Genomic DNA, 10,454 nt, shown 5'->3' with positions numbered 1-10,454 from the left:
TCTCGAAAGGTTGTTGTCACCACCACAGATTGCGCCTCAGGAGGTCGCGGTCACCGTAACCGCTCGTGCCTAGGACAGTCACGGCCGCTGCGACGCTCGCGTCTCGAGCCACCACTTGCCTAGTGCTGCCGCTCACAGACGTCGCATCACAACGCCACTCGCGTTTCGCGCCACAAAAAGTCGTCATCGACGTCCGACCGTCGCTCGCAACCTCTCACACCTCACACAGTTGCACCCACCGCTAGACCCCGAAACCCTAATCCATAGGGTCTAGGGTGTTTTTATAAACATCCGGACCTGGTTCGGCTCAACCATATGGTGTGTCTGGCCTGGACTTCCTCTATCTATTGAAAGTCCAGAGTTTATAATATATAAACTATATGTATATAGTAGGAACAGTCAAACCAGCAATGCTGTGAACAACTAGTAACAGTGAGACAGCAAGACGAAACCAGTGATTTCACTTCACCAGTGGTCAATTAACAACAGTAGATGCAGTAGCAGTCAAAAGCAGTACACATACAAAACATAAATACACCTCACAGCATTAGTTAAATAAGTTACTCCTCCTTTTGCCTTATTATTATTTCATACATATATATATGCACTAGGGGTTAATTCCAGCACTGGAAGACATATTACTTGCTTTTTCAGGTGGAAAGGATTCGAGCTTTCCACAGAGCATCATCAGAAGATTCAGCGAAGCTATCCACTTGAGTCCACAACTTGACACCATTGAGGGCATTCAGATACGCTGGTGAGGAACTTCGGCGCCTCTCCTACTTCTTTACACCATTTTAGGGGGGGGGATGAATGATCTTGGCTGGTACAAGTACATATATAACACATTCGACACAAGGAAAGAAAACCACCTTCAGTCAGTAGCCTCCACTCCACCAGGCACTTTATAGTCACGTAGGTGCAAGTGTGTTGCTGCGCAGGCCAGCGCTGCCGCCACCGCCTCGCAAGGAAAGAGTTGGACCTCGGTGTGTGCTCGCCTGGCTTACGAGGCCGGAGTCAAGGAACACTACTATGACTGTTATGTCGTCGTGGAAGTGGCGGCGAACACCGCGGTCAATCTTCTTGAGGTCCGAGTACCTCATCTCTCTTTTCTTGGCTGCCTCTTGCAGTGCCGCTCTTATCAGCCTCCTAGCACAGCCCTGCAAGATCAAACAGAGATGTGCAGCATTAGGCGCTGCAGTTAGTACTTAGCACTAAACAGAAGATATTTCATATTTGTTCCTTCTATTTTGTTTAAACATATTTCAAAACAAACACTATAATGCATGTTGTTATGAATCCTAGTTCATAGGGGGATAAACAGCGCCGGGAAAGTAGTAGGGTGGAGTCTGCTTTGGAGAGACTAGAGTATTAGAGATCTGAGACTAATTCTTACAACACATCCTTATATAGATAGGAAGACTTGCCCCCATTTAACTAACTCAATCTAATCTAATCCTAAGTAACTAACTCAATCTTATCTAATCTAATCTTTATCCACTAATCCTAACCCTGAGATTATACCTATGGGCCTCCTGCCCTGGGCTGCCGCCCCATGACATTCCCCACCCTTCGAAGACAGCTCGTCCTCGAGCTGTAATGGGGTAAATGGCAACAGTCTTGCTGTCTAACTTGATATGCACATGAAAGTGCAACCCTAACTAGAAGCCTTTTACATCTCGGCTTTAATTTATTTGCAAATAAAATAAAGAACCTAACATATGCCAAGGTTGGTCCCTTGGATCCTATGGGAACAACCTCGTCCAGGCTACAAAGGCCAGGACGTGGCAGCTCACCAATTGTACGACCTGAGCTACCGCGAGTTCCAGTGGAGACAGCGCCACCCAACTAGACGTGTTCTTGTCATCCACATGGCCATGGATCAGGACGGTAAACTGCAGTGGAGGATCGGCCAACCCTACTGAAGGCCTTGCCGCCCCAAGTGATGCGTGTTGTTCAACGCACAATATCGATGCAAGTCGATGAGCCAGAGAACGACAGCCCACGGCTTGCAGCCGCGTTGCCGCTTGCCGTGCTTGATGTCGCGCCAGGAAGCCACGTGTCGCGGCCTGAAGGCGACAAGTCGCTGCCTGCAGCCGCGCCACAGCCGCAACCTGCTGCACTGGACGCTGCGCCAGGAAGCCACGTGCAGCCGCTTACAGTCATGTTGCCGCCGCTGATCGGCAGTCAGACTCCACCTTTGCCGCGAGTAGATCACGGAGCTAGAGGATAGCAGATCGGGCCTGCTCCAAATATACACGTGGTAGGCGGGCTTGAAAGCGGTCCTGGTAGTCGACCACCGAGCCCGTTCGGCGGCATGCAGCAAGCTCGTCGAGCGGGTTTGAACGCACGGGGGTCCGAAGCGCAGGTTCAGGAGTTCGGAGAAGCGGCGCCATGATGGAGTGCCCTCATCTTGCTGTATTTGGATGAACCACAGCTAGGCGACATCGTCGAGGTTGTAGGAGGCCATTCACACGCGTTCCTCGTCGATGATGCGTTGTTGATGGAAGTAGGACTCACATCGATTAAGGAACACCAATGAATCAGTTTTGCCATCATACTTTGGGAAGTCCAACTTCTGGAACCGTGGGGGTCAATCCTGGTGATGATCGCCAGACGCCGGTGTGTTGTCCCTTCCCGGCTTCCCGCCCAGGGCAGAGGACTCGATTCGATGGTCCTACTGGAGTTCGGTGACCGACAACTTGAGGGATTCCTCTGTTGGTGCAAGGGATTGGATGATGGTGACTAGGTCGGATGTGTTGGGTTCTGCCGTAGCAGCCATAACAGAGGTTGGTGAGGCTGCGTCGGATGTGGTGAAGAGATGGATTTGGGTGGCAGAAGTGGTGGGGAGGATGGCCTGGAATCTGATACCAGATTTTATGAATCCTAGTTCATAGGGGGGATAAACAGCGCCGGGAAAGTAGCCGGGCGGAGTCAGCTTGGGGGAGACTAGAGTATTAATCTGAGACTAATTCTTCTTCATTGATTGATTCCCGCTTAAGGAGGTATAATCCATCCTTATATAGATAGGAAGACTTGCCCCCCAAGTAACTAACTCAATCTAATATAATCCCAAGTAACTAACTCAATCTAATATAATCCCAAGTAACTAACTCAATCTTATCTAATTTAATCTTTATCCACTAACCCTAACCCTGAGCTTATCCATATAGGCCTCCATGCCCTGGGCTGCCGCCCCATGACACATGTGCACAGTGCCCAAGGTTATATTTCTGTAACTATGAAATCAATGATATTTGTAGAAGGTATTCAGCTTTTTTAAAAGATGCAACTTTTTGTGTAGCAATAAACAGCTATACAGTACGCAAATTCATCATATTATCTTAATCACATAGTCCATGCCCCATCAACGGAAGCTTGTAGTGAGTATCCAAAGTAATATGAAATACAACAGGGGGAAACAACTTACACTGCGGGGGCTACTTCGAACAATATCAACTGCCTCTTGGTTGGTTAACTGCTCCCAAAGTCCATCAGATGCAAATATGAGAAACTGGTCGTGTGGTTGTAGTGGTTGCACACTGATTGATGGTTCTGAACTTAGTATTGGCTTGTGAAAAGGTTCACGGAGGCGAAATTTTGCATATAGGGGTTCCCTGTTGAACTCTTGCTTTTTGAGATATGCATCACCAATTGATCTACAAACCTGCAATGCACGATAGATAAAACTCAATAATTGATATACAACAACAATAACAACAAAGACTTTTAGTCCCAAGCAAGTTGGGGTAGGCTAGACATGTGACAATTTACAAAGCATTGTCAAATTTGCTAGCTGTCACTCATAGAATAAAAATTCACAAACTTAACATCTTATCATAGCAACTTAGCAAGCCAGTTGGGTATGTTAGATACACAGGGATCAGATTCAAGTCCTTCAGAATGCAGATTAACAGGCAATTAAACCATGAACAGATTGGATATAATAGCTACCTATACAAAAAACTGAAGTTGAAGGGTAATGGGGGGCTAGAGCATTTTCAGTAATAAAAAGTTAAGCTGATTGACAAATAAATATAAATGAACATGATATTCACCAAATACACTTTAGCAATAATAGTAACTACTGACGAAGAGCTTAATGCTATTATGCTTCAGGCACTAACAATTGGTACTGAAAAAGTAAACCCCCCCACACATCCAATTCTAAAGCTCCAAAAAAAAAGAATGGCGGCTGGCGCTATGATCAATCATAACACAAAGTGAGTAAGAATATTTTATTGTACTACAAATAGCAGTAAGAATATTCTATTGTACTACAAATAGCACCCACAAACCACTTTTATATCCAAATGCCTACCCGGCTGGTGTCATTTAGTAACAGCACTAACAGATAGTTAAAGACGACCAAACATCATGCTTGGCACAGCTCCAGACATGGGATTCATGCAGGATTTGGAACAAAATATGTAGCTTAAACATATGTGCTCAATCTAAAAAAGTAACAAACCTGCTCAACTAAATACCCTCAACATGCCTGCAGCTCCAATTCCAAGAATTTCTGGAGCTAGCAACGACCAGTTCCAAAAAAAATCTTGGAGAGGGAGTTGTACCGAGCAGGGCCATGTGATGACAATTCTAACAAAATCTGAAAGCTGTAAATGGTTCTCAGATATAGAATACACACCTGAATTAGTCCTTTAACACGCCAAACATTGTGCTTGAGAACAACAATGTGCCTATCTTCTGGGTGCATTGACTGCAGTTCTTTTCTCACGGACGCAATACTAACATTATGTTCTGCTGACAGTTGGACAGCCAAAACTTCTCCAGTGGCCTTAACATGTTTTCCTAAAACGACACGGGAATCCCCAACATTGGCAACATAAAGCATGCCACCACAAATTACACCGACCAGGCAGCATGAGCCGACAGCTGCTATCTGAGGCTTTACAGGCCATTGTTTGGTAACAATGGAGAAGAATCCATCTTCTGTAGCTTCATATGCCTTCTTCAGTACATCAGCAGACATTGCATTCTGCTCAGATGCAAATCCTAAATACAAGCCATGAAAAAATGGATGATCTCCTTTATGTGCAAACTGAAAGCCAAATGCAGATATAGTGCTAAGAAACGGGAATAGTGCTACTGCACAGATTTAAAGGTTAGCAAGTTACTTTTCAGATTCTGGAAAAGATGATCATTGATATAGCAGGCCGTCTCTGGACCACCATGCCCATCGTAAACACCAACGAAAGTGCCATATGGTCCAGAATCTAGAAAACTCAGTGGGCCCGACTCGATCTGACACTGGTCCTCAAGTAAGTTATTTGCCTGAACAACAGCCATGGAGAACTCCCCATTGACATGTTGCCCGGCGTCCTTGTACCATAGAAGTCCATCCTGCCTACCGGTAACATCTGAGCCTGTTCGGGCATGCCGGTTCGATGACGGTCGCCAGCACGCCCGTAACAAGTTCATCAATTTCACTAGCATCCCTCATCAGTCATCTCTTGCACATACGCCCTTCGAGCCCGCTTCATCTGTAGTCCAAGAAAACCTCAGTTGGATTTGTCAGAGCGCCAATAATTTTCTTCTATCTGTCCTGTAACAAAAACAACTAGAAATGAACCAAACACAGCTATGGCTTATGAACGTCGGTGAGAACTGAGAAGTCCATTGTCTTTCGGTCTGAAAGCACAAATTCAATAATAAGTGGATAACATTATTTCTTTTTATTTCATATCAGTTAACAAATAGCACTACAGGTATTATATCAATGTTGGCATAGCTGCACTCTAAACCTCCTTGAATCCCAGGAATCTCCTTTTTTAAAGGACTAGGCTAGAAATGGAAATAAACATGACATGCCACTCCAACAATTATTCAAAGCTAGCTCCGGACATAAGGATACTCGAATGACAAATGCAGAATTTTGTACGACTCCTTCCAGCGGACAAGAAAATATATCTAGTAGAGGCGTGTAAATGGCAATCAAAGCCAACCCCCCAGGAACTATAATTACGCAAAGTCTCCTCCCCTCGCCAGGTAAAAATTGTTAAGCTCTGCCTGGGTCCTTCCTTCGCGACGCGGATGAACTGCATCGTCAAACAGGGAAACTAAAGAGACGATTGCACACCACAATTGGCACATTAATTTCGCCGAAAACACTATACTCCTCTTCTGAGCCGTGTGGTAGGCACCCCCGTCAATTGGAGAAACAAGACACGATTTCTTAGCCCACGAACTAAAAAAACACAAAATTGGAACGATACCACGGCACTCAAGCGCCGAGAACTGATTGAGATCAGGAGGGAGGGTGCCTGTCACCAATCCTGGGGGCTGGGGTACGCGGCTCCAAGAAGGGGGAGCGGGAGGGATGGGGGGAAAATCGCACCTTTGCGTGGGCGGGGGGGGGCGCCCAATTGGCGGGCTCGGATTGGGATTCAGCGAGTAGGGGCGAGGGGCCTCGATCAGGTCGCTCGATTTGGGCGTCGCCACGCTGCTCCTCCTCTCCCCTGCCTCTGTGGCTCTGTCTCCCTCTCCTTCTGGGTCTCTGGACGACGGGAGAGAGAGAAGAGAAAATAGGAGAGGAAAAGGGACCGGAGCAACCGCGAAACGGGTCGGGTGGCGCGCTCACTACCGGCCCGGGCTGGCCCGACCCGAACCGACCCACAAGAGCTGAAATGAAGTTGGGGAGAAGCTGGAAGCAGGCAGCGGAGGAGGGGAAACTTGGGTGGAGTCGCGGACTACCGGCGGCGAGGGTGAGCTGAACTGGCGGACGGCGGTGGCGCGAAGCGAAGGCGTGATGTGGGCCGAGGCAACAGACACACGCACACGCTAGACTGCTAGAGGATGTCGTGTGGTGTGGGTAGACAAGTAAAAAAAAAGACAGAGGAATTTGAGAGCAGCGCCCCTAGGAAAAATCTTACTTTCATATCTGCCCCTGTCAAAACCTCCCTGCTGAAAAATATCTGGCCCAATTCACTGCCTGTTCATCCGTTCAGACTGAGGAAAAAAATCGTTATCGTTGTGTAAATGAACGATCATCTATCTGATCTGTCAATGTGTTCACATGTGGATGCAGTTAGTTGGTCGCACTTGGAAGATGATGGCTGATGATGATGCCGGCTCCGTCGAAAAGCCACGAGCTTGGCAAAAGATCACGGCCACGGTTTTGACCAGATTTATTGGCTGCAACCGAGCGGGCCACAAACTCTCTGAACCACATCTGAGACTGGACATGGACAGAGCTCTGAATCTTTGCTTCTGAACTCTGAAAATTCAGCGGCTGATATGAGATGCCAGACACAACAAAAGCATGCCCAGTTGTCAACAACGTCCATCTTTTTGCGCTGCTTCTATTCTATCAGAAAACAACATGATGGAATGGAAAATGTGCTGGAGCTGGCTGAAGAGCCTGCACCTTTCGCATGTGCCCACTGTAGCGTAGACACAGTGCACCAGTCCTCCATTCACTGCATGGCTTTCATTCGGGCGCGCCCACACTGACCACGACTGGATCTTGTCAAGGCAGAGATAGATGATCAGCGCTGACCAGTTTTATTAGAGTGAGAGGGTGTTAGACTGTTAGTACGTTCAATAATAGCCTACCTACTGTATGTGTCTCATTGATTGGTGATAGAGCGAATTCCGCTCTGAAAACCAAGGTGAGGGCCTGCTTCAAACACAGGAACATCGCGGGAATTATGTAACAATTTTATAGAAATCATTTTAAATTTTTACATGAAAATCCCATAAATAAGAAAATATAAATCCCCACGTTCAAACAGGCCTGAGGTTGAGCCAGACTTCCGAGCTAAGATAGGATGATTGATTCTATTGTTGGAATATGAGTGAACTCTCACGGGTTACTAATAAACTTTAGGGTATGTATAGCGTTTCTCCAAACACAAGAGATAATTAAGAGACTGTATTATACAATGAAGTGTCTATAAATGGAGTCTATTAATAAATACATAAGTAAATGTGTTTGTACAACATAGGATGGATAGAACAGACGACGAATTCGTACAATGGGAAGTGAGACGTCTGTTGCTATTTGGTTTACGAACCAGAGACGTCTTTTCACGAAGAGACGGCTCCACGATTTTTTTTTTGCAAATGTCTCTTTAGACATCTCAAAAATATCTACATTAAACACCATTGTGCATGCCCTTACAATTAGATTGACTATGTTTAACTCTAGCTATAATTAAAACTGAGCATCTTATAATCCAACTATAATGCAAGCCAAGCGTAACTTTATGCTATATGGTTATACCTACGGGTGGTAATGGATCATAATCCAAATATTTCTTCACAATTCATTTGAGATCTTAATAAATTCTAATTAGAAAATGAATCTATATCACTATATAATCCACCAATTCAAACTTTGTAAAACTCAGCTTACCAAATCACGCCACGCCTATAATCTCCACTAAATCCACCAAACAAATTGCACTCAGACTTAACACACTTCCATAAACCAACGAATCTAATTGCTGGATAACCCCCCTCCTACTCACTTAAATCCAATGAACAATGTTATTTGGATCATTCGTCATCCCTTCGTGAAAGGAAAATGACTTAATCATTTCCTATAATCGATTTTGGTGGTTGACGTCCATCACAAACCATGTGGACTAATTAGTTCGCCAAGATGTTTTTTATCTCAGGTGCATAAGGTTCAACACAAACCAAGAAAGAAATTAAGTTGAGGACTCAATTAAATTTGGAGCAAAAACTTGAGAGTGTGCTGCCAATGGTGCACCGGACAGTGTTTGGTGCCCCAGGCCGAGCTCCACTCGAACTAGCCACTCTCGGGTTTTTACAGGGCGCGCTCCGCTATAATTTATCGGACATGTCCGTGAGCCAATGGAGCAACGGTAACCTGGCGCCAACGGTCGACTACAAAAGTGTACAGTGCACGACAGAAGTCAGAGCACACCGGACATGTCCGGGTGTGGCACCGGACTGTCCGGTGCAACTACAGGACAAATGACTGCAACAATCGACCGCTCCAAACCCCAACATGCGTACTGACGTGGCACGCACCAGACAGTGAAAAGTACCTATCCGGTACATCACCGGACTGTCTCGTGTGCCCATCGACAACAAACTCAGCCAACGGCTAGGAAGTGGTTGGAGGCTATAAATATCCCCCAACCACCTCATTTTATGGCATTCAAGTTTTCTGAAGTTCACATTCAATACAAGAGCAATAGCATTCACTCCAAGACACATTCCAAAGATCAAATCCCCTCCAAGCCTCCAAATTAACTCAATTCATTAGTGACTTGAGAGAGGGTGTTTTGTGTTCTTTTGTTGCTCTTGTTGCTTGGATTGCTTTCTCCTTCTCTATTCTTATTCTCATAAGTGCTTTGTAAAGCTAGCAAGAGACACCTAAGTGTGTGGTGATCCTTACGGGGTCTTAGTGACCCAAGTGATTAAGGAGAAGCCTCGACCGGTCTGTGTGACCGATTGAGAGAGGGAAAGGGTTGGAATAGACCCAGCCTTTGTGGCCTCCTCAACGGGGACTAGGTTCTTTGGAACCGAACCTTGGTAAAACAAATCACCGTGTTCACTTGCATTTAATCTTCACTTGATTTGTTTCCCCTCTTTCATCTCTCTAAAGTTTCCTTGCTAATATTGGTTTGAGTTTGCTCCCAAAGCTATCCGCATTACTTTGAGCAACTCTTAGCAAGAGAAACAATCTTCCGCATTCCGATTTAATTATAAAGCTAATCCCGACCTTAGTGTGTGTTTAAGGTTGTAAATTTCAGGTTTCACCTACTTACCCCCCCCCCCTCTAGGCGACTTTCAATTGGTATCAGAGATTCAGAGCCAATGCTTCATTAAGAGTCTAACAAACTTGAAGTGATGTCTAGAGATCACGCCAAGAGAGAGATTGTCACGGGCGACAAGGCCATAGGCTCGGGAAGGACTCTATCAAGGGAGTCCGGCGACAAATACAAGGAGGAATCCTCTTCCTCCATCAATACACATAGGAAGGGTGACAAGAAGAAAAAGAAAATGAAGAAGGTGGTTTACTATACTTCTTACGCTCGTGGTGTGTCGAAGTTATAGACACAACGTCGAATGTGGAAGGTGATGAAGAGTCGATCTCATAGTAGACCACCTTCTTCATTTTCTTTTTCTTCTTGTCACCCTTCTTATGTAACTTGATGGAGGAAGAGGATTCCTCCTTGTATTTATCGTCAGACTCCCTTGACAGAGTCCTTCCCGAGCCTATGGCCTTGTCGCTCGTGACAATCTCTCTCTTGGCGTGATCTCCAGACATCACTTCGAGTTGGTTAGGCTCTTAATGAAGCACTAGCTCTGATACCAATTGAAAGTCACCTAGAGGGGGGTGAATAGGCGAAACTTGAAATTTATAACTTTAAACACACACTACAAGCCGGGGTTAGCGTTAGAGTTAAATTAAAGTCCGAAAGAGAGGGGAAAAACAAATCAAACAAGAATCAAGG

The 10,454-nt window shown here is 45.6% G+C and overlaps 1 protein-coding gene across 6 annotated transcripts; it reads right to left on the bottom strand.

The window, feature by feature from the left end:
* Nucleotides 1-433: 433 nt before the first annotated feature.
* Nucleotides 434-6,818, bottom strand: LOC100279970 (uncharacterized). Of its 6 annotated transcripts, none has more exons than XM_008649513.4 (5): nucleotides 6,359-6,818; nucleotides 5,139-5,561; nucleotides 4,649-5,016; nucleotides 3,431-3,667; nucleotides 434-1,160 (listed from the first exon to the last, which is right to left on the bottom strand). In XM_008649513.4, exons 2-5 carry the CDS (start codon nucleotides 5,455-5,457, stop codon nucleotides 912-914), a joined length of 1,173 nt encoding a protein of 390 aa, XP_008647735.1. In that variant the 5' UTR covers nucleotides 5,458-5,561; nucleotides 6,359-6,818; the 3' UTR covers nucleotides 434-911. The 6 variants fall into 6 exon arrangements, with proteins under 6 accessions (XP_008647735.1, XP_008647733.1, XP_008647736.1 ...); XM_008649511.4 differs by having other exon boundaries at nucleotides 5,139-5,566; nucleotides 6,715-6,818; XM_008649514.3 differs by having other exon boundaries at nucleotides 5,139-5,504; nucleotides 6,359-6,813.
* Nucleotides 6,819-10,454: the final 3,636 nt, after the last annotated feature.

Source organism: Zea mays, chromosome 6 (assembly GCF_902167145.1).
Source record: "Zea mays cultivar B73 chromosome 6, Zm-B73-REFERENCE-NAM-5.0, whole genome shotgun sequence".
NCBI lineage: Eukaryota > Viridiplantae > Streptophyta > Magnoliopsida > Poales > Poaceae > Zea > Zea mays.
This window is presented reverse-complemented; position numbering and strand designations above follow the sequence as displayed.